Source organism: Camelus dromedarius, chromosome X (genome assembly GCF_036321535.1).
Source record: "Camelus dromedarius isolate mCamDro1 chromosome X, mCamDro1.pat, whole genome shotgun sequence".
Classification (NCBI taxonomy): Eukaryota; Metazoa; Chordata; class Mammalia; order Artiodactyla; family Camelidae; genus Camelus; species Camelus dromedarius.
This window is the reverse complement of record NC_087472.1, coordinates 74,917,860-74,944,108: the sequence shown is the minus strand read 5'-3', so window position 1 is coordinate 74,944,108 and position 26,249 is coordinate 74,917,860. Positions and strand designations below refer to the sequence as shown.

Genomic DNA, 26,249 nt, shown 5'->3' with positions numbered 1-26,249 from the left:
AGGGCACATACTTGCGCTTGACATCAAAGTCGAGGACACGAATGTAGTCTACCAGGACAGCAAAAGGCCCATCAGCCAGGTGGGTGGTGGATTGCCGTAGGATCTGGTTTAACACAGTGCGATGAGTCTCTAAGGGAAGAAAGGACAGTAGGAATCAGCACATCATGGGTCCCAGAAGAATGGATGACAGCCAACCAGCTAGCAACTCTCTCTTCTTTGTTTCAGGGAAAAAGTATGGCATACAAGGACTTCCAGACCCAGTCCCTACCCCATTAGCCTCACTTTACAACTCTCTGTCTCTTGCTCTCTCCCCCTCTCCCACTACAAATCAGCTAAGGGTAAAATGTATGAAATGACCCTGTAAAAAAAAAATGAAGCCTTGTACGTTTGGGGGCCTAAGAGTTCCCTGTACCTGCAAAGCGAAGAAACTTCTGTGTGTCAGGGGGCAGGCTTGAGGAGATGTGCATAGACGAGGGCTCCCGGGAGAAGAATGGGTCAAGGGAAGAAGGAGTGGCTGGGGTTAAGGGGGCAGGAGAGAGTGGAGGAGGCTCGTCCTTGATGTGTGCCAGCTGGCTCTCACGGGTGTCTCGGACAGGAGGCTTGCTCTCCCGTTCTGTGGCATGGACCAAAAAGAAGGCCTCAACAGCAGGCTGTAGCACTGGGGGAAGGAATGAGAGGAAAGTGACATTTTACTTTACAAACTTCAGTATACAAACCTCTTTGCCTTCATACTCAAATTTCAAAAGTACCGTATTAAAAAGTAATGAAAACTTGCAAGACAAATACAATGGTACCATAGAAAAATGAAACCATAGAGGAAGGCAGAACTTCCTGAAGCCAAAGAAAACTGGGATAGGCAACCAGTTACAAAAATTCCCTTGGTCTAAAAAGTAAAAGCTACCAGCTACCAAAAGAGAAGGCAAATTTTTTTCTGACACTGAAGTCAGAGGGAAAAAACCTCTCCTTTGAACTCTCATTACAGAGACACTAAGGGAGAGGAGTAATCTGGACGGAAGAAAATTAAGCTGGCAAAAAGGGCCCAATAGCAGATCAGTGGGTCGGGACCTGGGTCCTTAAGCCACAACTCACCTAGCACCGCATGCTGGTCATGGGATTCCTCCAGCTCCTTTAAACACTCTCCCAGCATGTCCCATAGCTCGTCCAAGCTCAGCTGCTCACTGAGCAGGGGTAATTCAGGTGGCCTTTCCTCTTTCTCCTTCTCCCCTTGTGGAGTTCCATCTGAGCCTAGAGGCCACACAGAGGAGAGAGTCAGAGAGCCCTCAAAGCTTTTCCTTCATTTAGATTTTTCCCAGACCAAATGCAAAGGCCATTAGACAGATCAAGCAGGTTGGCCCACTGGCTACTGAGTAACTGAGTGATATCTGAAAGCAAGCTCTAGTCCTATAGTGGACAGCATTTAAACTGAATAAAATTAATGCAGGAAAAAACTTGGTTCCTCAGTTGCACTAAACACTTTTCAAGTGCTCAGTAGCTACATGTGGCTAGTGGCTACTGCAGGAAAATTCTACCAGACAGTGCTGGTCTACTCATTGTCTTATTAGCTCTCAGAGAACCTGTGAATTATTAAATTATTTAATATATTTTAAAAATGGATGTCCTATGATAACACTATCTGTATCTACAGGAATGTGTTAAAAGGGTGCCAACAAGTATTCTATATGACATTAACCTTGGGAAATGCTGCTAATAATAGCATCCACTGTGTGCCAGGTACTGCTCTATGTGCCATACACATACTTGTTAACTCGTTCAATACTAACCATGAACATCTCTACCTACCTACCTATTTATGGAGGCACTTGGAATTGAACCCAGGACCTTGTGCATGCTAAGCATGTGCTCTACCACTGAGCTATATGCCCTACCCCCACCCCATCTCTATTTTAAACGAAGAAAATGAAAGAGGTTTGCCTCAGGTCCCAGAGATAGAAACAAAGAGCCAAGACAAACACATGTTGTCTCCACACACGATATCATATTATAGTTTCTATACTACAGAAATCACAATGTGCGCTATGAATCTCCAATGAGGACCATATGGTGATGGTTAGTAATCTTAGTTGACTGTTAAGTGCTTATTAACATACAGAAACTACTGTTCACTTAAGCAAATTGGAAAACCCTGAGCTTTTGTATGTTGAAAGCAGGGGATCCAGCAGATGTTCTATGAAGACTGGCTCTCCCTTTTGTTGGGCTAGAAATAGGAATAAGTACTGACCAATGGACTGAGTATCTTGAGCACTGGGAGATGGCTGGTCCACATCCATGGGTGATTCTTCCCTTCGGACAGATGCATCTGACTGGCTTGACTCCGACTGGATAAAAGGGAAACAAAGTCACATAAAGGGTGCAACTCTGCTTTCCTCAGGGACAGGATAGAGGCTGCCTACAACCTCTCACATATCATAAGCTTGGAAAGAAGCCTCCCATATATTCTCATATGGACAGAAGTTTCATTATGTAGCTCTCCAAGACAAAAGAATGGCCTTCCTACTTCCTTTGCTGCCTTCCACCCTGAGCTAGAAGCTTTTCCAAAGAGCTCCCTGGATGCGTGCATACGTGCGTGCGTGCGTGCGTGTAAAGCTCAGATGGGTGTGTGTGTGTAAATAAAGCTCAGATGGGCAGAAGATAAGTTTGCAGGGGAATTAGTGCAATCTTTGATGAGTGGGATTATTTGAAAAGCCAACATCTGTCCTATCAGGTGTGGAAAAGAGACTGGGCAGAAAAAATACTCCAGAATAATAGTTTCTCTGTTCTCCTTTCTACCCTGTTGGAGCCACGGCCCTCAAATTCTAGGCTGTTTCCAGCATGCTCAATGAAATCACACTGCGTAATAGTATTACATACAAAGGATAAACAGGCCATGGGATACTTTTATTTCCTGCATCTGGGGTAGATGACTTGCATGTTGTGCAAGGACAGGAAAAGAACCGAGTGCCACAGCATACATGCATGATGCCAGGCTTTTCCTGCAACCACTCTGTGCTGAGATCCCAACAATGAATGGACTACCTAGGAACCTGAAAGGCTTCCTCCTCAAAGTGCCTGAGTGCCTGGGTACCAACGGAGAATGAAGAATAGAGGAAATGGCCAGGGTGGAGGGACCAGCCACAGCCGTAAGAGGCTGAATGGGATGTGTACCAAGCTTGGGGGATTTTCAAGGGCAGGATTCCTGAGATGTCTCTGATGTACTTGCATTGTTCCATGAGACTGAAAAAATCTTTATCCCACATCCCCTCAGAACCCAGACACTTAGCATTATGCAGTTTGCAAAGCGCCACTGTTGACTGGATAGCTGGGAGTGGGGTATGATAGCCAAGCTTTAAATCAAACCAAACCAACAAACCAATGAACAAACAAAAAGAAAGCACCAAGATAAAATAACCCTGCTGTTCAGAAGCATTCATATAGCAAACTTGATGCAAAAGCATACAAGGTAAGGGCAATGAAACCCCACTGATGATGTGGTGGGGGAAGGAGGAGAGACAAATGAATGAGGGGCCACAGGCATCATGCTAACCGTTGCTGCTTGTTGCTGTCTCCGCGCCCTTTGACCCTCACGTACCATTTGTATAATGGCATCAGCCTCAGCCTCCAGCTGCCGAACAGCTGCCTGGATGCTGCTAGCTGAGCCTAAACCGGAGGAACCTGGGGAAAAGAAAAAAGAAGGTAAGATGTAAACTGTATAAAGAGGGAGCGCTCAATATTTTCTCTCTTGTCTTCTGGGCTGCCACAGGGCATCTTGCTGAGGTCTTTGAGCTTTAGCTCAGGCAGCCCCAGAATGCTCATCAGCAGGTACTAAGAGCTATTGTTATAGATAAGGACAGGGGAAATGGAGCTGAGCAGACAGACAGTGGCAGGTGAGAGGGTTCTGTGGGACAGGAGGAAAGATGTAGGATTTGGCAGGCTGCAGCAACATGGCTGCAATGTTTTAGCCAGGATGATCAAGGAAGCAAAAAGGAGGAACATTCAGTGAGTTAAATCTTGTGCAGCAAAAGACCTGCCCCCAATTTCCTTGCCAGATTTCCACTCCCCTTGCCCTAATGAAATGTCTTATGTAGATAGCTTGAATGAGACACAAAACGCAGCCACCAACATTTCAAGAAAGGATCATCACTTCCTTTTGAAAAGGTCAAACAGGGAGGAGACACGACATTAAGTCCTGCCTTCCAGGGTCTCTTGTTTTTCTACCACCAACCCTGCCCCTCAACTGGACACCCCAGTTCCATACCTAGCCTGCCTGTCTGCTTGGCTTTCTTGTTAGCTCGGCGTGTGTCGTCCCGGAGCTGGATGATGACCTGCAGTACCCTCAAGAAGAACTTCTGGGTAGATGTCTTGGATGTCAACATGGACATAGAAGGCAGCTGGAGCTCCCGGCCACCCAGAGGTCGCTTCTGAGATGCCACGATTACCACATTCTCAGCCATGTCAAACCTGGATAGTGTAGAGGTGGCTCACGTATATTGAGCATCAAAGCATAAACACCCATAGCAAGCAGGGCTTTCTGGCGTCAACTAGAGGGGTAAGGAATCTCCGAAGGAAATCTCACAAGCAGGAAAAAATAGGGTTAAGTGTATACAGGACAGAGAGAAAATCTGCCCAGAGAGGGGGAAAAAAATAACCAGGAAACCAGCAAGAGCCACCTTTCAGAATGTCCTGAATTCCAGCCCCATAGCCAAATGAGTGGTTACCACTTACCTGCTCTGCATTTTGCCTTTCAGCTTGGTGGTCTGTGGCTGCTCCTCAGGTAGGCCGTCAGGAGAGAGGGTCTCACACTGGGCTCGCCGCTGCTGTTCCAGGTTGTATTCCCGTAGCTCAGCCAGGAGGGTGCCTGAGCAGGGAAAGGAGCCAGCAAGTGTTTGGAGACTTCCCTAATGAAGCAATTAAAAGCCAAACCTTTCCAAGAAACCTTCCTAGGCCATCTTCTTTGCTGGAGTGAGCAAGAATTTTGCTCCGTTCATTTTACTATGTATGCTCATGGATCAACTGCCCAGAGACCACTGCTTTACCTGGCCTCAAGAATTTATTGAATCTATACAAAATGCAGCTCAGTGCTAAGGGGAAAAAATATCCTTTGAGGCCTGTATACCTCTCGAACTTCTAAGGTTTTTGTGGTAATTTCAGGCAAACTGCTTAACCTCTCCCACAATTTGCTTACTCATCTCAATAATGGGATTAATACTGCCTAATCTCGTAAGGCTGCTTTGAGAATTAGGAGATAACTGTCTAGCAGAGTGTCTAGGACACTGCCTGGCCCATGGATGCTGAATAAATGGTAGCAGTCTAGAAAGGTCAGAGGCCTGCCTCTTCTGGGAAAATCTTGTAATTCTCATGTAACAAAGAAGATCCTGGGTTATACAGTCTGATTGACTTTCATATCACTTCAGCTCCAGGGACATTTGTGAGAAGGAGATAACTAAGCAGGTAGCTGAGATCTAGAGAGACCCACGATTGGGATGAGAGTGGGAGAGAGCAAAGAGAGTCTATGCTGAAAGGAAACCCAGCTCCACTCCTTGATTCTATCACTTTATCAGCCTCCCGCCCCTGACCCCATGTGGGTTCAGGGAAGGCTTCCACAAAGAGGTGACACCTAAGTGGAAGGTTTCAGAAAGACAGGATGCTTTACTTCTATTATTACCTATCTGTTTACAAAGAGTATAACCCAGATGGCGGGCTCCATTCAGTAGCAGCTTCAGAACAGTGTCCCGGGTACCAGAGTCCCCCCGAGAGAGCTGCAGTAACACGTTGGCTGCATCCTCTAGGCCTTCTTCAGAACAAGAGTGGGATGTCAACACCTGGGGAAAAGAAGGGAGATGGGGTAAGCCCCAACTTGAGAACTAAAACATTATCCACCCCAGTCAACTCTTCCTTCTCCCCCTACCTTGGGAGGTCAGAAGAGCTTGGACTCACCTCCACAGAGAGCTGGAGCTGGTTTTCAGTGAGGCCAGAGGATACCATCTTAAAGTCCACAGTGCTGCTGCCCATATCACCCAACTTTGCTGGAGATTTGCTGGCCTTAGTAGTAGTAGAAGCTTTGAGGAAATAGACAGAACACCGTAAGCCTCTGAAGTGCGCATGCCAGAGACTTAAGTGGCAGAGCCAAAGAATCGCTGCACTGTACAGGGCTTCAAAATGCAAAAGTAGTGAAAATGAAGATCCACCCACCATAGACAAATCCAAATGACTTGGGATGCAAGACTCTGACTGTACCTTCTTAAGTGACCAAGTATCCCAGACATTTCTCTCAACTGTTCCCCTACCATCAGAGTGCCCTCTGAAAGCTGCCTCCTTCAAAATTTGTTTCTTCAGATGATTCTTACTAGTCTGCTGCAGGACTCATTCCCTTCACTCCCTAGGATGGCCTGGCTACTTGACTCTACCCTGATTCACATTGTATCCTGCCCGCTCTTCAACTGTTACCTCTGAGAACTAGCTTCCTGAACCAGGTTAGAAAGGTTGGGAGTTCTTTGAAGACAGGGGCTCTCTCTCTCTCTCTCTCTCTCTCCTTCTTTTGGTGCTTAGCCTAGGGGAAGCCACATTCAGTGAATGCCTGCTGGTCCTCACAGGAGTGTGAGAGTGTGTGTGTGTGTAAGGGCGGGGGGCGGAAGGAAGAACAGGAGAGGAGTGGGGGAAGACAGAGAGAGAGAACTTGGACCGATGAAGGTGGGAATTAATACATCTGGTTCTCACAAACACAAACCAAGCTGACAGATATCATTAAGGGAGGAATACCTGGATGGGGAGGGTGGGGGGGTGAGGTGGGTGTATGCACCCCACAACTCCCAGCCTACATTCACACTTACTTGAAACAGTAGTGGTAGCAGTCGTGGGGGTAGTCACTGTGGTCGAAGCGGCTACGGCAATGGTGGATATAGCCGTGGCAGCAACCAGAGCTGGAGCAGAAGTGACAGGGGTGGTTGCAGCAGGGGGAGTGGGCGTGCTGGAGGTGGCAGTGGTAGTGGTGGTAGATGTGGTTGAGGTGGCAACAGTGGTGGAGGAAGCACTGCTGCCAGAATTAGCCTGTGCTTCCGATACTTTGTTCTCTGGGAGAGCAATTGAGATGAGAGAAAGAAGCCTGAGGAGTTTCTCAGTTAAGAGAGAGCTCCGTCGTATGACTGGGTGTGACAACATGTTCATGAGTTGCCCCAGTGGAGAGGCCTCGAGGCTGTATGGGGAGGTTTCTCCCTCACCACCAGCGCTCACTGGCACTGACTTCACGGAGTTCTTGCCTTTCCGGCTGACATTCATGTTGTCCAGTTTTACCAATAAGTCCCAGAAGTCTGTGCAAATGCCACTGCTTGAGGACTGTGAAGAGCATGGGCTGCAGGACTGCTTACTGCCCCTCTCCCGATCACTCTCACAGTTTGTTTCTTTGGTCCGCTGCTGTGTGAAGTGGCTGGGAAACACCTGCCGGGAAAAGAAGGATAGACTTGGTCTAGGAGGTCTACATAGAGAATACATCTTCCTGACAAGAAAAAACAAGTGGCTCCTAATTCCCCACTCCTTTCGACATCTTTGATAACATTGGAGAGATGTAATGTAGGGGTTTTATCCAACTGATGATGAACCAGCCTAGAGAAATGAACAAAAGCTTTGTAGGGGACAAGCGATAGCAAACTTCTGAGCACTGATCTCTACATTAGTCTACCTTGATCTATACTGTCTTGCAAAATTGTTGAGATTAGAGGAAATGTATTTTGCATGGTGCCCTGATATAAGGCAGGCCCTCAACAAGTGGCAGCAAAGCTTATTAAAAAGAAGACTGAACTAAGTTCTAGGTCTAGCCAGCTCCATCACTTACTAGCCAAATGACAAAGCCACTAAAAATTTCTGGGTCTCAGTTTCTTCATTCATAAAATGGGAACCATACAGACCACTGAGGGTTGCTTTGATGATTAAATGAGGTAATGCATAAAAACTGTAAAGAGTGAGGATAAAAAATCTACAACGTTACTTAACCGGACAATTACCCAGAAGCAGTACAGCCTTCAGCACTAACGGTGAAGACCTGCTAACTCCCTCAGAGTTCAGATTTCACCTAGGCTGTGGCTGATGCTCCTCTTCCATCCCCAGGAGTTGGGGTCCTCAAGCTCCTCACCTTGGCCAACTGAATGAGTGTGTCCAGAACGTGTCTGCAGACAACAGGAGCAGCCTGGGGGTGGATGTGGACAGTGGAGCCACTGCTTGCATGCTTCTCAGTATGTTTGCGCCCCCCTGAACGCTGAATCTGGAATATATTAGTCCTGCAGCCTAGGGCTGCATCCATGGATACTGAGAGCCAGGAGAGCTGGTTGGAGCTCTTAGACTCCACCTTGTGTAGCAGGTCCAGGGGCCGGTTCTCATGGCTGCTTGATCCACAGCTCTTGCTTGATTTTTTGCCCTTTTCCTCACTTGAGGAGAGCTTGGGTGTTTCAATGCATAGCTCACTCTCGCTGCTGCGCTGCAAGATGGAGAGTAGGCTGCGGATGACCCAGTGGCGGGTCTGGGCATGGTAGCAGAGATTTCTCAGTACTCGGTGTAGACGGCTAGTATTGAGCTTCGGCTCATCCACGAAAAGTAGGACCAGGAGACAAGACAGGGCTTCATGATCTAGGAGAAGCCGTCCTCGGAGGCGTAGTAGAGTGTCCACATTACTTCCAGAAGGCCTGGAACAGAGCATGGTTTCTGTGTAACACTTTGGCTAGAGCTCTGGGATTAGGCATAGACCTAAGGGAGGGGGGTGACATACATAACCTCCCAGGAGGCTTGAGAAGGGAGGGTATCCAGTTAAAGGACTCTTAATAGTAACAAGAGCTGCCCTCTTGAGTGCCTAGTAGGTACCAGGCACTCTATAACATCTTTGACAGGTTCCTCATGAAGCTACTGTAAAGACTAGAGAACCACCCACTTTTGAGATGATGAGTAAGAAGCTCAGATAGGTTAAGTGACTTGCCTTACATCACACAACAACTGAGAAGCAAGCACAGATTCCAGCCCAGTCAGTATCATCAACTAGTAAAACTGGACTGCCCCTAAAATCTTAGGAGACAGTGCTTATTTCTGCTTTCTCTAGACTACCAGGAGGTTGCCTGCTGTATAGGGACTAATCACTTCCTTCACATTTTGGCATGTTGGGTCCATTCTGCTTTGGCCTGAACAATAATGAACTCTTTTCTACTCTCACAGCCTAGATGCTATAATCTCAAGGGATGTGGATCATTGTTTTCCTGTTTACATGGGAGGCCGGTGGCTTTCCTTTTAATCACACCTAGCACCTGCTGCCAGCCTGCCTTACTTTGTGAGTATGGTCTACAGTAGCTACACTAGCCCAAAAATGTGGCTTTCTGAAGGCAGAGTCCAAGGATCTGGCTTCCCAACTCATTCAAGTAAACGTCCTAGAGAGATCATCCAGCCTCTCCACATACAGAGTTAGACTAGTAGTAGACCTGACAGGTGGTGTGGCAAGGTGAAGTAAAGACAGGCAAAGTTACCTGTTATGGCTGCTGCTACCCCCCATCTGGAAGGTGCCGCCTCTCTGCACAGCAAGGCGAGTGTATTGGACCCCACGGTTGCCACTCAGGCGACTGGTGAAAGCTGAAAAAGAAGGAGGAAACTGAAATTACGGAGGGGTTGTGTGCTGAGCTGGGTCCAGGTAATACAAAGGGGAATGAGAGCCTCATGTGGCTAAAGCTAGACATTCCAGAGCCCTCCCACTTGCCTCCCTCTGTACCCGGGCTTCGGAGAATGGCAGAGAGTGCAGAGGTGCTGCTGTGCCCAAAGAGCCGTTCGTGCATCAGCTGTCTCTGCCGGGCTTCCTGCTCTCGCCTCAGGGCTTGAGCCTCGGCTGCAATGTCAGGTGGCATCACAGCCAACACGCTATCCTCCATGTCCTCTAGGACACTACGGCGCAGGTCGGAGGGCAAAGTCTGGATGAAGGTCACAGGGTCCATGGGGGTGTCAGAGCTGGCATTCTGTGCCAGTTCCCGTCGCTGCTGCTCAGCTCTCTGCTGTGCCAGCACCTATGGAGCAGGGGGAGTCAATGGGGGCATACCCATGGCCACGCAGCCTAGCTCCACCAGCCCCCTGCTCACATACTTCCTCCTGGATGGCTGGAGGTAGGGCAGCCAGGAACTCAGGGCTCACTTCGGTCACACCAGGATTCCCCACCACTGCAGGAGCTGAGCTATTTGTCGAGGGGGCAGTCCGTGTTGGTGGACGGATGCCCAGTTGGTTCTGTAGGACTTCTCGGCGGATGTCATCAGGCAAAGCAGCCAGAAAAGAGGGGTCCACACCTTCAGGGAGACTGATACCTGAGGGAAGATGCAAGATGTGAAAGAACTCTCACTTCTACTGATGCATAAGATGTATTTGGATGGATGAAAGCAATGGACTTGCTTGAGGGAAACCAGCTTTGTTTGTCCTCACTGCATGCCAAAGACACACAGAGAAGGCCGACCCACTTTCCCTAGATTCAAAACAGCTCTTGTTATGAGCCAGGTTCTGTGTGCGTACTGTCCCTTAATCTTTATCAAGACCCCACTGTGTAGCTATTATCACCCTCTCAATATGAATGAAGATCAGGGAAGTTAAGTAATGGCTCTAGGTCCTGAAAGTAGGAGGTGGCAGAGAGGGGAATTTAAACTGAGATCAGTTTGACGCCAAAGGCTCATTCCATTGTGAAGTGTCAGCATCCCCTTACTTCAGGCCCTCTTCCCGTGCATATGCTGCCCTCCGTCTGCACAGAATGGTTTGACTGGTGGGCATTTCCATACTAAGGGCTACTAGAAGCCTAAACAACCCCAGGATGGCCTGAGGACACATGGAGCTCACCTGCAAGAGGATCTTCTTCTTCACTGCTTGTTGAAGGCAGTGGCTCTTCTAGGATTCCCCGGGAATCTGCTCCAGAAATGGCCACAGCGGAATCTCTGGTGGAAGAACTCTCAGAGGATGCAGGGGGAGAGCTGAAGGAAATCATTTTCAGGTTGTTTTCTGTATTCTATTTTCTCACTTACAAAATACTCCTACATACCCTTTTTCTCACAGAAGTTGACTTCCCCAGTGTACAGAGCATGTGCATTAGTTAACAAGTATGAACGTAGCTTGAAATACCCAACAACACACCCTGCCCTCCTCTTGCTCACACAGTGCTTACCTGTCCTCAGGGGGCTGGGTAGGTTCCCCTGACCCATCACCCCTGCTTTGTACTTCTGTCACAACTGATGGGGCATCCCCAGGAGTAGAGCTGCCTGCTGTGGGCTGCTCAGAACTGCCAGCGGCTGAGGTGTCACCCACAGCCTCCTCCAGGGTACAGGAAGCAAGGCTGCTGGTGTCCATAGGAGAGCCTTCCAGTTGACTGCTGACAGCTGTCAGAGCATCAGAATCTTCAGCTCTCTCTGGGGAAAGAGAGGCTAGGAGGAAGTCACATGGAGAGGTTAGATCTCTGCCTCAAAGAGGGGGCTGAATTAAGAAGCAGCCAGATCAGACTTTTCACCTCTTCACCTTCACTTCATGCTGGTCTGATGTTTCCCCTTAATCTAATTGCTTAAAGGACTCAGCTCAAGCCCATTCTGTATCTGTTGAACATTTATAGTGTTCCAGGCATGCCTGTGAAATATCTTCCCTAGGCACCCCAGGTAAGGGATCCAGTCACTTTCAGATTTCCTGCAGGCACCATTTGCATACACACTTTGGTTCTGTTTATCTAAATAAATAAGGTTCCTTGAAGGGAAAAAAAATCCTACAACTTAAGGTTTCTTCAGAGCATGTCACAGGCAGTATGGTATAGAGCAGGGATGGTAAACAGGTTTCAGTTCACCCTGTTGGAACACTGCTGAGAATTTTGAGGCCCCATTTCAAACCAGTGGGAAATAGTGCCATGAGATAAGATGGTGTTTGCCAGGATGGGAGAGCTGTTATGTGTGTGGCCATATGCTTGCCATTCCTGGAAATGTTGAAGGAGAGCAAGCTTTGGAGTTACACAGATCTGGATTTTAATCATAGCTCAACCACTTACTGAGTCACCTTGAGCTAATAATTTCACTTCTGAGTTTCAGTTTATTCATGGAGAGAACACAGTTTACTTCGGAAGATTGTTTTTAAAGAAGTGAAATAATAATCCTGATAGCCAGGAACAGAGTAATTACCTCAAACTGTTGGCATTATTACTAGTATCATTAAGACACTCAGCTGAGAACACAAAGAAGAAACCTCAACCCTAGCTAAAAAGGTAATGTGCAAGCTGAGATCCTACTATGAAGACCTGAGCTTCTAAGTATTTCTCTACAGTAAGAGAATAAAGAGAAACTACAAAGATGCCCATTCTTCCCTCCTGTTCAACCTCCACCCACAAACCTTGAAATTCTACTCACTTATAGTGGGAGCTGGGGATAGCTCCATCTGAGTTGTTTCTGCTTCTCCACTTGGCCTTGTGGGACCCAATTCCTCTGGTTCTACAGGCATCAATAACTGTGTAGAGCTACCCCCTTCTCCAGTTGGGGACTGTAGCTCTTGAGGAATCTCTCCCAAGGCTGGTGGGGGTGGGAGTGTTGGCTGCTGTTGTGAGGGCTGCAGAGTGACAAGGGTCTCCTTGGGTTCAGATGTAGCTGCATCAGCTGAAGATGGGGTTGTTGGGTAGCTGTCAGGCATAGGTGTCCCATCTTCCTCGGAAAGAACGACAATGGAGTTGTTAAAGGGCAATCAGCCAAGGACCCGGGGAGCCAATCGGCACATGTGGTGTGACAAGTATCCCACTTAGTCAGTGATGCAGGATTCCTCCCCTCCAACCACCAATTGCTCCTAGGAACAGCTCGTGGCTGGTCTGATATACTCAGGATGAAGGCTAAGGTATAGTGCTATCTTAGTCCATCCCAAGAACTAAAGATCTGACTCTTTGTAGATCCTAAGAATTAAAACTTTCCTGTGCCCCAGGTGGAAGGGGGAGAATTCAAGTCACTTTGTAGTATTTGCCTCACAAATATCACCTGTCCCCTTCCACCTCCCTTTTCTTGTAGTCCTGATTATCCAAGGAACACCTGCAACTCTGAGAGGCAACAGTGTCAAGACTAAATGTGAATATGCTACACACCAGGGAAAGTAGTAAGTTGTATAGTTATCTTCTAATTGGGGCCTAAAATCCCTACCCCACAACAATACAACTTACTACCTCACCCCGGCACGAGCAGAATCCTCTAACAAGGGCAGTAGGCAAAAGGCCATTTTACATGACAGATCCTAGATTAAGGGCATCAGGATATAGGACACCTACCCTCTTTCACTGCTTTAAAAAATATTTTGTAGGCTTTGGTACAATCATTTCCCAACTCAAGTGCCAAAGGAGACAGAAGGTATAAGGAAGCAGAAGAAAGTTCTGAGGAAATAGGGGTGGCGGAGACATATACCACATGAACCAGTTAACAGAATCACAAAATGGCTATTGACATTAAGATTAGAAGGAGGATTAGAAAGCATACAGTAATAATACCATTTAACCCACAGAGCTACCTTCACCCAAAACAGATTGCTCAAGACAACATTCCTAGACTTTTAAATTCCACATGAAATTTATATAAAAAGGAAAAAATAAAAAGAGACTAACATAAGGTCACCAATATTTAATTTAGCCAAATAAGAAAAAAAAATCCTATTAATATCATTTGGATCCAAAAAACTAGGAAGTACATAATCGCTATAATTTACAACAGTCCTTTAAATTGAGTAAATTTAGCTTTCTGAAAAACTCATTAAATCTCCCTTATTCTATCAACTTCCACTGAGGACTAGCATTTAGGGACCACTGTCATCAGGTATTCTCACGAAGCACCACACCATGGTGGTCACCAAAGGGGACAGGACACATGGCCTCACTACACATGCCAGAATGCAGCACAGCATGATCAGAATGAGAACCTAAACAGCATGTCGGATGGGAAGTGTACCACCGTGGGAAAGACAGTAGACTGTATAGTTATCTCCAAGATGGGGTATGACCCTAAAACTATACAATCTACTACCTCATCCCACAGAGCACCAGCGTTCATCTTCAGCCCACTTGGACCAGCTACTTGGAAAGGTCAGGAGAAAGAACCAACCAATTAGCAAGAAGGGGAAAAGGGAGGGGGAGTTACCTGAGAGGTTCTGTTCAGTGGAGTCATTTGTCTTAGATGCAGTACACTGCAAAGAGAAGGGACAGACCAATGTGGGACTTTGCAAGCACATGGGATAGAAGTCAATTGTAATAGTCACCATCTCCCACATATGCCACAAATGACCTGGATGGGAAGCCAGCACTTCAGTGTGCAAATATATCCCTAATTTCTCTAATACATACTCATGTTCAAGGGTGGCTTGGGGACAAAGGGAATTCTCTCAGGGGGCTGAATAAACAATGAGAAGAAAGGATTAATAAAAACCATGTTAGAGCTGGGCTGGGCATAGGACATGACCTGAACACAATCGTTGAGACAGTAAGATTTTCAAGTTTCATCTCTATGTATTTCCCTTCCTTGGGCTCATTTTGTACACTCCTGTTTTTTAGATCACATGCCAGGCTTGCTTATTTTGTATCCCTTTTCATGTACCTGAAACAACTATTACTATTAGTTAGGTAAAAGTTATATACAAAGGTATTTGTCAGATCAAGTTTGTTATCATAACTGAACATTTCAATATCCTTTAAAATCTATCTGATACCCCGACTGCTGAATGGGGTATAATAAAGTCTTTCATCAAGTCTTTTAAATTTCTTTGTACTTCTATCAGCATTTACTTCATGTATTTTAAAACTATACTGTGCAAAGTTCCAGAAGTTTCAGAAAAACTAAAATCATGTTAGACTTTTCACAAATTGAACCCTAGAAAATGACATGTGGTGATGGGGTTCAGCAACATTTTCTCTGACCTGAAGCCCAAGCTGAACTTATTCAAATGATGGAATGGGATCATATTGGTAAGGTTTCCCTGACACTTGGTGAACCAATCCAGAGAGAAACGGAATTAAACCCACCAAAAGCATGGGCCTGGTCAAAGCTATTCTTCCTGTCTAGTTGTAGTCTCTGAAAGTAGACTATACAGTGCAACTGGCAAGTCAGGAGCCACTCTGGTTTTGGCTCCAGTTTTCCCCAGTGAAACACTGAAGATAATTTTTGCTCTGGGTTTGAATTCTTCCCCCTAAGAACCATGTGAGTGTACAGTGAATTTAAAATGGATCGTTTCTCAGGTTCAACATGAATACCTTAGACTCTACAGTGGTTCTTTCTTGGTGCCATGTGTATGCCGAAACCATGGGAAAGTTAAGGCAGACACGGCCAAAGATGAATCCTCCCAACTCTTGGGAATCACCTGTGCACTCTGATCCCTGTTCTCCTTATCTTCTTTGCCTTTGTCAGTTATCTTTGTTTCTTCCTCAGCCAGTTGTTTCCTGCGCTTCTCCCGCCTTTCTTCCAGCTCCTCATCCCTCAGGAATTCCAGGTGATTGACAATGGGCACTTTAACAACTGGACCAAAGAAGCAAAGATCAGAGGCTGCTCAGGGGAGGTGGGGGAGAAAGCCAAGAGGCAGAGCTTGTAGCCACGGAGAAACCAGGGAAACAACTTTCCATGCACTTGTCTCAGCCCTGGAAGACTCACTACTGCCCTGATAACCAAGCTGCCACACACCTGAAACACAGTCATGCATGCTCTCAGCATCAAGAACTTTGCATTCCTCTGTCCAGCGGGTCAGGGCTGTGGGGATGCTGGACAGGGTCCCTGTAGAGAAACAAAGGAGAGTGAGACCCTTGGCTCTGTCATACACCAACTGATCCAAAAATTGCAGTATTTCTCTAATAGGACCCAATAACTACCACAAAGTTTGGCATGTCACAGGTATCTAGATGTAATAGTTTTTATTGCCCTTGGCTAAATCATCCAGTGGTTCTGGATCCTATAAAATGGGGTTTCTCCAGGCAGGGCAGATACAGTTCTGCTTTCCCTCAGCAAGGAAAAAGAGGACAAACGTTACCCTCTCTTTCACATTAACTTGCCTGCTTGGCTGGTAGCTGTGCTCTGATCATGGAAGAAGTCATCCAGCAGTTCATCATCAGATCGGGCGATGATGTGGACGTCATCATTGCCCACTAGGAGTCGGGCCCGGCCCCGGCTTTGTAGGGGAAGGCTGCTGCTCAGCTGAAGGATGTCAGCAGCAGCAGAGGGACCAAGCAACCTGTAGGGTGATGGTGGGGTGCCATGGTCACTGTACATCCATAAGGCCCTGCAACCTGGTATTGTGAGATCCTTTTTGTATCCTCTAGGAAATGCACAACACTATTATGGAACCCGATTATACTGCATGTAAGTCTTAGTTACTTTTCTAACTACACCACCAGTTTGGGAACTTTTTTGGGCTGAGGCTGCGTATTTCTCCATAGTTTCTGGAACAGAGTGGCACAGATAATGCCAAGCACTGTGTTAGGGTATAATATCTCTTTTGTACACTCACTATAGTCTGTACATGGACCATTATGACACCTATATCCCTTTCGTTCACTTCTAAAATTGTTTATCCCTAGTGGGAGAAATCCTAAGCCCGAACGTAGGGAATCCTGTCGGGTCTGTATCTTAAGTGCTAAGTGCTTGGAATGTGAGATGCTTCATGACTGCTGAATGTATACACAGGACACTTGAGCAAAAGAACATGTTACACAATTTGGTATTCCCTCAAGGGCTGCACATATAATCCACAAAGAAACAGGACAAATACATTATCTGTGTGGGTGTGACAAGAACATTATCCCTCCAGGTCAAGACAATGCTGAAGCCCACTGAGCCAAACAATCTTTCTTATGACTCACCTCTGAAGTATAAGAGGAGGATTGGGCTGGCGATTCCCAGGGTAGTGAACGTGAATGGTGTGGCCTGTATTGGCCGTCAGCTGCCTTAGGGTCCGCTGACTGCGCCCGATGCCCTGGGTGAGACGAGTTGTAGAGGAGCCACTGCCCAGTGTCAGGGAACTGTGGTCTGCATGGCGTACCATCAGTGGGTGAGTGGTAGGGATATTTCCTGGGGATGGGGGGATGTCTGCTGCAAGGACAATATGCAAAGGGGTCAATGCCAAAAAGAAATTTCTTCCATGGTTGTTCAAGCAGAACCATGTCTCCTGGGCCTTACTTCCTCACACGGAAACCTGAGCTTTGTCCTTTCTCCCTCATTCCCACACCTCATCTATGATCACTGGTACTACCATGGCTTATGACACCATCTCTATCTAGATACTGCAACAGCCTCCTAAATAATACCTTCTCCCAATCCATTTTCTAAACTAAGCCACAGTGATGCTTCTAGGCCCCTCAGAAACATGCTGCTCTCTCCACCTTGAAGACTCTCCTCCCTCTTTTTCACCTGCTCTTTTGTTCTTTGCCTAGATATCATTTCTTCTGACTCTACAGATTGGCTTAGTAATCCTTTACTTTGTGCTTTCTTACCATACTACAATGTAATGCTTGGTTACTCATAATTTCTAATAGATCATAAGCTCCTATGAGGGAAAAGGACTGTTTTCTTTTTTACTGCTGTATTTCTAGTACCTAGGACACTACTGTGGACACTCAACTCAATAAGGAAGATTGATAGAAATACACAAATGTAAAGAAAAATCACAGAATAGGAAGTGTCTTATGTAATTAAACAACCCACTCCATTTTTTTCCTTTTCACATTTTTCATTTACAGGTGACAAACTGAGGCTCAAAGAGGTAAGACACTACTTGGCCAAGAGAACAGACCAGAAAAGTTTAGTGTTTTCTGCTATACCATGCTTGTGATTTGGGGTTAAGACCTGCCTTCTCAAGACAGCTTGATTTTAAGAACCTGATGCTAAAAGGGAACTTTGATGTTGATGGAGGAGGGAAGAGATTCACTCTCTCCTCTGAAAAGATGCATCCTTGATGAACAGGGTGAATGTGTTCAAATCTATTCCCCAATGCCAAGCTCAAAGGTGTCCATCCAAACTCTAAAGATCCAGTGTTACAGACATAAGGATTAGTGGTTGCCCTACCACTGTAGTGTGCAAGACATAAGGATTAGTGGTTGCCCTATCACTGTAGTGTGCACATGGGTACCTGATGCAGTCAGCCTTGGTCTCATTTTTTTTTTTAAATTCAAGTTGGCCAGGCTCTAAAATGGCTGCCTGTTTACTAAGGTGGAGAGAACAAAAGCAGCCTCTCACAATCCCTTCTTCTAGGTATACACTTATTGAGAGAGATGGATTCAGATATCCCTTGCCCTATGAAGTCAGCATAGGAAAAGAAGTGCTTTCTGTATCAGACTGATAGCTACTCTGGTTCAGGGTATAAGAATCAAGAGAGAAAACCCAGCTGAGCCCCTGTATCTTACTAGCACTGGAGAACATGTTGTCAAACTCAATGATGAGATCATCCTCCCGGTCAAAGCGCTCAAATCGGACCAAGGGAGAAGCGTTCATATCAGGATAATCCTCATCCAATTCCATTTCAGAGCCATCGTCGTCATCGTCTTCATCTCCCTCTTCACCTTCATCATCCTCCTTAAGGGGAAAATAGGAGATGGAGAATTGCTGGAGGTAAGGATTTTCTGAAGTCTGGTGTCATGGCCATATTTGGACATGAGGGAGGGAGGCGCTGAGCCTGGCAACCCAGACTGTTGGTTTTCTCCAGCTCTGTGTTCCCATGGAAGAGGTTGTCTGAACCAACCCAAACACAGTCCCCCCTCACCTGATCATCTTCCTCATCTTCCTCCTCCTCCTCCTCTTCATCCTGACTATCATCCTCATCCTCGTTACTGCCACTGCTGTCCTCTTCCTGAGTGTGCTCCTCCTCATCCTCAGGGTCCAGGATATTCATGGAATCTAAAACAAAGGGAGCACATTGGAGGACTATACTGAGTAGCTAGAAAGCAGGCTACTGTGCAGGCCAGCAGATTGAGTGGGAAGGCGATGGGGTATTTGACTCTAAGAGAGGAAGAACCAGATCTTGGGTGATGTACAGACTTAGTGAGCCAGCCCCGATTTCCTGACAGTGCCAACCAATGCATCAACACGCTGAGCAGGGTGGCTGAATGTGGAGGCTGGCTATAGGGTGGTGCTTGAGGAGCCATGGTCTAGGACTTGGCCAAGTCTGCTGGTGCCCCCTTGCCTTTCCATCCCTACTCTGCTATTGACTGCATCCTGTTGTTAAGAGGGAATCTGGAGCGATGATAGCAGGTGGGTGAGAAGAAAGCGAACCAAGTAAGAAGTGACAAACTTTTGGGCAAGCAGTAGTAACATGTTATTTGAAAAACTGGCTGAGGATAAAGTGGATGGTGTATGTCAGCGCATGCAGACAGATGCTTCCTTATTCTGCACATGTGGGCAGCTGCCTCCAGGAAAACCCTAGTGTAGTGTCTGTCAGACGTGCAGGGCAAGAAGGGAGGCCTTTCTGGCCTCGGCACTCTCACCTTCTCGGTTGGCCTGCAAGGTGGAAGCTTGGCTGAGGTTGGAAGGAGCTTCATCCATCAGCACGTCCTCTTGTGATTCATCCTCTCCACTTCTGCTCACTGAAGGTTACAGAGCAGAGCCTTCACTGAACAACAGAGGACTTCCCCTTCTAGATTGGGTGCGCCTAAAGTAGCTATGTACACCCAGCAGATATCCACTTTTTTTTTTTTTTTTGGATGAGGGAGAAGACCTGGATTCTCTGCTGTCGACTAGCTAAGTGAGCTTGGCCAGTCAGTTTACCTGTCAGAGTCTCAGTTTCCTCATCTGTAAAATGGGATGATCATATCTGCCCTGCCAATCCCACTAATTGTGAAACCACAGAGGATAATGGGTGTGAAAAAGCCTTGTCAAATTTAAGAACACATGTCTATTTTCATTTATCCTTTGATTTCCTTCATCAGTAAAATAAAAACAAGTAACATATACCCTTGGAGCCAGGTGACAGTAGGGTACCTTTGCATTTTCCCTGAATTGTAAAAAAGGCTATCCTTAGGGAATGATCACTCTTTTTATACCACTGAGACTCAAGAGGCAGAAAGCCCCTGGATTTCACTGAAGAACTGAAAGGAAAGCACTTTCTCACCCTACAGCCTCTATAGCCTCCTCGGCCTCCATGAATAAACACTCTTGATGTGCCTGATGTATTATCTATACTGATGGCCACCCTCTCCACCTCCCCCACACAGGCAACGCTTCAGACCAGCCACAGGTCTGTAGATGGCTTGTGAATTTCTCATTTGTAAGACTGTCAACATCAAGACAAGCAGCGATCTAGGCTGGCTATGAGCCCTTAGGCAGAGCTGAGCAAGCAGATGATGAGAAAAAGGGTCCTCCCAAGAGAGACTGAGGCAAAGGAAGAGGCTGTACTCAGTTCTGGGGCTCTCACCTATAATTGTACTGTTCCCAGATCCGCCATCCCTCTCAAGCAACTCATCTATCAGGTCCTCCAGCTCATTCTCAACCTGGAGAGAAACAGAACATATATATGGATGCACACAAGTCTATCATTGTGCTAGCACTGAAACCCTAAAAAAAAGCCAGCAAGGGAGCACATATTTCTAGGATAATATTTGACAGAAGATATTACATAAATACCACACACTTGGTGCGAAGAGCACAGAAACTACCACGTGCTGCCAATCCACACTCAGACTGTCCTTCAAATGGGTCCATCCCAGTTGTCTGAGACCATATTAAGTCTTTATACTGTTCAGGAATACATGCAGATCTCCTTAGTACTAGCTCAGGACTGTAGGCCTCATTTCTTACCACTGCTACCAGCTCCAGAAATTACAATGCTTTCTTTAGGGTCTTTAGAAGACTGCCTTTTGAATGCCCCAATGAGAGCAGGTGCTATAGGTACAACAGTGATGTTACCGAGCTTCCATTAATGACCAGAGCCAAGTAAATCAAAGACCCCAGGCCCAAAGGGCTCAGGCCAGCTTTCTACATCAACATTTCACCCATTCCTAAGTTTTCTTGTTGCGATCTATTCCATTTCATAGTACATGGCATCCTGGCCCTGCACCCAACCCCTCATTTAATACAATTCAAACACATTGACTGAGCATCTATTAAGCATATCATCTGTGTTCCTCTGCAAAATAGACAGCATTTAGGCAAGGATCTAAAGTACTCACCCACCCACACCAATAGGGGGTTTGGTTCAGTGCCGCAATAGGGATAATGCTGGGTGATCTGCCTCCCTACCTGCATCTCTTGTGAACTGAGCACCTCAGGCTGCCCAGCAATCACCACTGAGTCGGTTTCAGCCTCCCCATCCATGATATCCCCATCTGCCACCTCTGTCTGAGTGACATCATGATCCTCCTCCTGCACTTCTGCTTCCCCAGGCTCGCCTGAAACAATCAACCAACCAGCAAAATAATCAAAGGGTGCCTATGTGAGGGGTACAACGAGGCAAGCATAAAGACAATAAGGTCCCTTCCCTGGGCAAATTTACAAGTTCTCAGAGAATAAATGAATGGGTGACAAAGGAAAAGACAAGGCTACGTGTGAGGATAGCCAAATAAGGCTGCAATTTTAAGGAATTCTTTGTGGGGCAGATTCCCACGCCACTATGACATATCTGTGGAAGGCCAGCAAGTTCCCAGGGAAACAATACCAAGCCAGAACAGCTGTGATGCCATGCCCATAAAATAACTATGCCCACCCAGCCAGCTCTCCAGTCCACTGACTCTGATTCCCTACCTGGGTCCTGCTGGTTGCTATTAGAGTCCTGAGTAGCTCCTTGGGCATCCTGCTCAGATTTGCTCTTGCTAGAAGCACTCTTGCTGCCAAAAAGGCTACTGGGCTGGTTCACAATCCGGGAAAGTGTTTCCAAAGGCTTCAGAGCAGCATTGACTGTGTTGGCCATATTGGGACTGAGATAAAGGAAGATACAGAGATGGACTGAGCAAAGAAATCCATGCTAAAAGGAACCAAGGCTCATCAGAGTAACAACTGATCCCAGGAATGGAGCATGGAAGATACTAGCTGAACCTGGGATATCTTGTTTCACCAGAAGGCTTTCAAAAGCAAGAAGGCTTTAAAAAATTAACAGAGTCATTACCACAGGTCAAATTTGACAAACAGAAAGAATAATAATGGTAACACATTAAATAAAATCTGCAGCCACAGGGATACAAAAGCAGGCAGAAAGAGGTCTTCATTATATAAGAATGCCAGCTAATAACCAGGAATGAGAGGATCAGAAAATTATCACTTTGTAACCAGCAGCGTAAGTGATCTAGGCAAAGATCACCACTGAATGTTGAAACTACTGAGTTTAAAACTTTCAGGACATAGGATATTCACATGATCTTTATATGAACTAAAAGCATCACACCTCATAGATAACTTACTAAATACAAAGATAAAATTTGACCATTAACTATGTGATCAAACTTAGCACCACCAATAATGGGACAAACTGTCATTATGTGCCTCTTGATGTAATGCACTGAGAAAGGCAGACATCAACTATAATATAGTATTCCTGCCAAAGAAGTTTATCCTGAACCTAACCATAAGGAAGCAATTAGACAAATTCAGATTATGCATTATTCTGTAAGACATTTGACCTGGATTCTTCAAAACAGTCAAACATTATAAAAAATAAGAGACATGTGACAATCAAATGCAGTAAGTGGTGCTCATTAGATTCTGGATCAACATATTCTCCCCCAGGCTATAAAGATATTCTTAGAATAATTGGGGATAGATTATGATGACTATGAAGTATAGAGTGAGTACTATTATATTAATGGTACATTTCTTAGAGGTAAAGATGGTATTCTAGCCATGTAAGAGAATGTTTGTTCTTAGGAGACACATGCTGAAGTATTCAGAAGTTAATTAAGCACCACGCCGTTTACAACAAATTTCAAACAATCCTTAGCTCCCAAAAAGGGGAGGGGAAGGGGGACTAAAGCAAATAGGACAGAATGCTAACCACTGGCTAATCTAGGTGAAACAGTGCTCATTATAGTATAGTGATCTCAAAATTTTTAAATGTTTAAAAAAATTAATGAGGCTGTATCAAAAGGACAAAGAAGTCAGCTTGAGGAGGCCCCCACAAGGCCAAAGGTATAATGAAAAAGAGCATGAAGGATGAGCATGAAAAGAAGGATGACTGTAATGATCCAAACAGTTCAATCAGATTTTAAAAATCAATGAAAATTCATGAATCCATAAGACTACTTATAAAATAAGAGTTCACATTTGAGGTGTTTAACCTATCTTTGACTTTACTCTGAAAACTGGTGACTTCAGGGGAAAATATTAAATTTTTATCCTGCCTTTTTTAAGTAGGAACTATATTTCAGGGTAACCAGACTTTCCCTCTTGAACTGGCACTATATCACAGAAAAATGGCAGCTAATAATGTAGAAGGAATGACAGAAATTAGAAAGTTATCACTGATAGCCCTCTAAGAAATTAAAAGATGCAGGCAAGGATTATTAACTGGTGTTAAGACCATTAAATAGGTTTATGGTTGACAGGGAAATAGATATTTACACTGTGCCAAAGTAATAACACAGTTTATTTTCTAGTAAGAAAGGGGAAAATATAACAGTACAACAATTATCACTTTGCCCAGTGGTCAATCTTATCATGATTAATGGTACTTCAAAGATGCATTTTCCCATGATACAATATGGGATGTATATCATCTGTGATATACCCTAGCCAATGTTAAAATTGCTCCATTAAGCCTCTACCTCTAACTATAAATTTATGGCAAAGAGGAAGTAAAGGAACAAGTTAAACTATACTGCATGGAACCAAGCAGACCAAATCTAGAAGGAGAAACATTCTGCAGGAGAGTAGGTCTGGTCACTTCAACAATTTAGTGTCATGAACAACAGCAAATAAAGATTAAAAAAATTAAGGATCTGTCTTAGAGAGTCAGAGGACATGCTCAGATATAATGCAAGGTCCTTAACTGGATTCTGGTTTGGACAAAATTTTTGAATGTGGGCATTAGATAGGATGAAAATTTACTTACACAGAAAGGTAGAGACTAGTAACTGTAACACAAAAAACCCCCCTAAAAGACCCCTCCAAACCAAAAACAAACCCACCCCAAAACAAAATACACACACAACTCCCCCCCAAGCCCCAACCCAACCCAGATTATACAACAGCACATACTATGTTATTTTAGTAAAATATACATTATATATGTAAAGAAAACGACTGAAAGATATACAGTAATGTAACAGTGGTATCTGGGTGATATAGGACTATGATGTCTATGTTTGCTCATCTATATTTCTTACTGATACACACATAATCTTACAATAAAAGGTTATTTTAAATTAAAGGCAGGGGGGAACTTGGAAAAAAATTACCAATACTGTCCAACTCTTGAATTTGCAGCAAATGAGAAAACTAAGGCCTAAAGAAAGTAAAGTGCCTTGCTTGAAAGTCACAATACTAAGAACTCAGGTTCCCACCTACCCCCAAACTTTACCTATTGCACTACTCACCTGGTAAAGATACACAAAATACTAGGCAAATGGAGAAGTCTGCAGCATGATTAAAGAGAGGGCAAAGGCCTGGGGCTGGAGCTTGGGAATCATTTTACCTGGACAGATCCAGGCTGTGAGGAACTCTGGCCAGGTCATTAACCAGTCCCTTCTTCAGGAAGAGTCGAATGATGTTGTTCATGCCATTGTGTTGGGTCTTGGCTGTGGCACTGCTGTAGAAGCTGGAGGTGGAGGGGCAGGACTCCATGATAGTACTGATGATACACATCACTGCCTGAAGCCTGGGAGAGAAGTTGGATATCTCTATCATGTGAATATAGCCCATTTTTAGGTCATGTCATCACCAGCTCATTGCAGATAACCCAGATAACCCTCCCTCACTGCAGATAACCCAGATAACCCTCCTGTGCCCTTTATGTTTTATCTAAACAGGTTAAGAACTCACTCCCTGAGTTGGAGGCATTCTTCATTGTCTTTAAACATAATTTAAAAATGTGAAGTTGAATAACATCTTCAACTTCTTGCTTAAAGGCCCTACAAATACAATGAAAAAATCCCTTTGTTTTCTCTAAGGTGCTTACCCACCTCCTCCAAGTGTAATCAGTGCTTTGGGTATTTTGTACCACTAGAACTATCTGAGAGAACCAGAGAATGTTCAGTGCCAGTACGACAGAACTCTTGTTCAAGTGCAAGAAATCCCACAGGCCAAGAATGGAGTAAGGGGATGCTACTGGTTATCAGCACTAAGTCAGGTATGGATTTTACCTGGCATGTTTCTCTGTACTCTCAGCCATAGCCAGTGCCCGGCCAAGGGCTGCTTTTACTTCATTCACAAGGGCCACTTGAGCATCTGTGCCACTCCCCGCGGCAGCCAGGCTTGCGAGGAATAGGCGGGCTAGGGCAGGTGTGTCCTTGTCTTCTGCATTCTGGGTATGTGGGAGGAGGTGGTCCAGAACAAAAGCTAGCACACTGCAGTCCTGAAAAATCATTAATCATGACATTTGCTCACAAGCACAATTATGCCATACCGTTTGTTCATCAAGGTCCACATACACAGAATTGATCCTTAAAGTTACCCAGTTAATGATTATTAGGCCTACTTTGTAGATGAGAAAATAAAGGCCTAAAAGTTAAGTGAGTAGCAAATCTAGAGTTTATGCCTCCAAATCCCATTCATTTCTTACAAGTTTTCACATCTTCCTTAATTTGAAGCCCAAAGAAACATGGCTTGCTTGCATAAAGAACTTAGGTAAATGGTGATGATTCAAATCTTGATTCCTGAGTGCTATAACCACTCTAATATCTAATTGAACTGTAATGTTTATTGACACCTACAATGTGTCCAGGACCCTGGACTAGAAACTGGCAGGTGTTGAATGAGAAACACAGAGCATAGTCAAAGATATGGATATGCAGAAATTCTTAATGCAGGGTTACTTAAAATAGCAAAAAGGGCCCAATAACAGGGAAGGAAATTAAGTCAGACTTTCCTTTTTCTTTAACTATGATTTCTGCCCTGATAATTCTTCATCTTAGAAAGAAACTTAGTTCTGTTGTCATTCAAGCAGATTTTGGATCAAAATACACTGGCGATTTTGGAACTAGATAGAGATGATGATGGCTGCACAACACTGAATGTACTAAATGACACCCAACTGTATACCTGAAAGTGCTTAATTTATGTAAATTTTACCTTAATTTAAAAAGTGCACTGATGAATTCCAGGCTCTGGGAAATAATGTGATCTAGTTAAGACAGAACTATTAGAAATAAA

The 26,249-nt window shown here is 45.1% G+C and overlaps 1 protein-coding gene across 10 annotated transcripts in view; it reads right to left on the bottom strand.

The window, feature by feature from the left end:
• The window catches only part of HUWE1 (HECT, UBA and WWE domain containing E3 ubiquitin protein ligase 1), a 138,825-nt gene that overhangs the window by 5,117 nt on the left and 107,459 nt on the right, over positions 1-26,249 (bottom strand). For 6 of the 10 annotated variants that reach the window (XM_031445133.2, XM_064483127.1, XM_064483129.1 and 3 more), the window contains 30 exons: positions 25,241-25,452; positions 24,574-24,756; positions 21,693-21,865; positions 21,192-21,340; positions 20,368-20,443; positions 19,442-19,540; positions 18,721-18,854; positions 18,365-18,533; positions 16,826-17,054; positions 16,019-16,197; positions 15,654-15,743; positions 15,337-15,491; positions 14,124-14,169; positions 12,369-12,656; positions 11,153-11,408; positions 10,831-10,961; positions 10,096-10,310; positions 9,731-10,019; positions 9,492-9,594; positions 8,120-8,666; positions 6,825-7,428; positions 5,932-6,053; positions 5,660-5,816; positions 4,720-4,852; positions 4,253-4,455; positions 3,542-3,669; positions 2,240-2,336; positions 1,090-1,245; positions 413-658; positions 12-129 (listed from right to left, as the gene is read on the bottom strand). In XM_031445133.2, coding sequence (XP_031300993.1) covers positions 12-129; positions 413-658; positions 1,090-1,245; positions 2,240-2,336; positions 3,542-3,669; positions 4,253-4,455; positions 4,720-4,852; positions 5,660-5,816; positions 5,932-6,053; positions 6,825-7,428; positions 8,120-8,666; positions 9,492-9,594; positions 9,731-10,019; positions 10,096-10,310; positions 10,831-10,961; positions 11,153-11,408; positions 12,369-12,656; positions 14,124-14,169; positions 15,337-15,491; positions 15,654-15,743; positions 16,019-16,197; positions 16,826-17,054; positions 18,365-18,533; positions 18,721-18,854; positions 19,442-19,540; positions 20,368-20,443; positions 21,192-21,340; positions 21,693-21,865; positions 24,574-24,756; positions 25,241-25,452 — 5,687 coding nt within the window. The remainder of the gene's footprint in view (positions 1-11; positions 130-412; positions 659-1,089; positions 1,246-2,239; positions 2,337-3,541; positions 3,670-4,252; positions 4,456-4,719; positions 4,853-5,659; positions 5,817-5,931; positions 6,054-6,824; positions 7,429-8,119; positions 8,667-9,491; positions 9,595-9,730; positions 10,020-10,095; positions 10,311-10,830; positions 10,962-11,152; positions 11,409-12,368; positions 12,657-14,123; positions 14,170-15,336; positions 15,492-15,653; positions 15,744-16,018; positions 16,198-16,825; positions 17,055-18,364; positions 18,534-18,720; positions 18,855-19,441; positions 19,541-20,367; positions 20,444-21,191; positions 21,341-21,692; positions 21,866-24,573; positions 24,757-25,240; positions 25,453-26,249) is intronic. The other 4 variants (XM_064483131.1, XM_031445139.2, XM_064483130.1 and 1 more) reach the window with 3 other exon arrangements.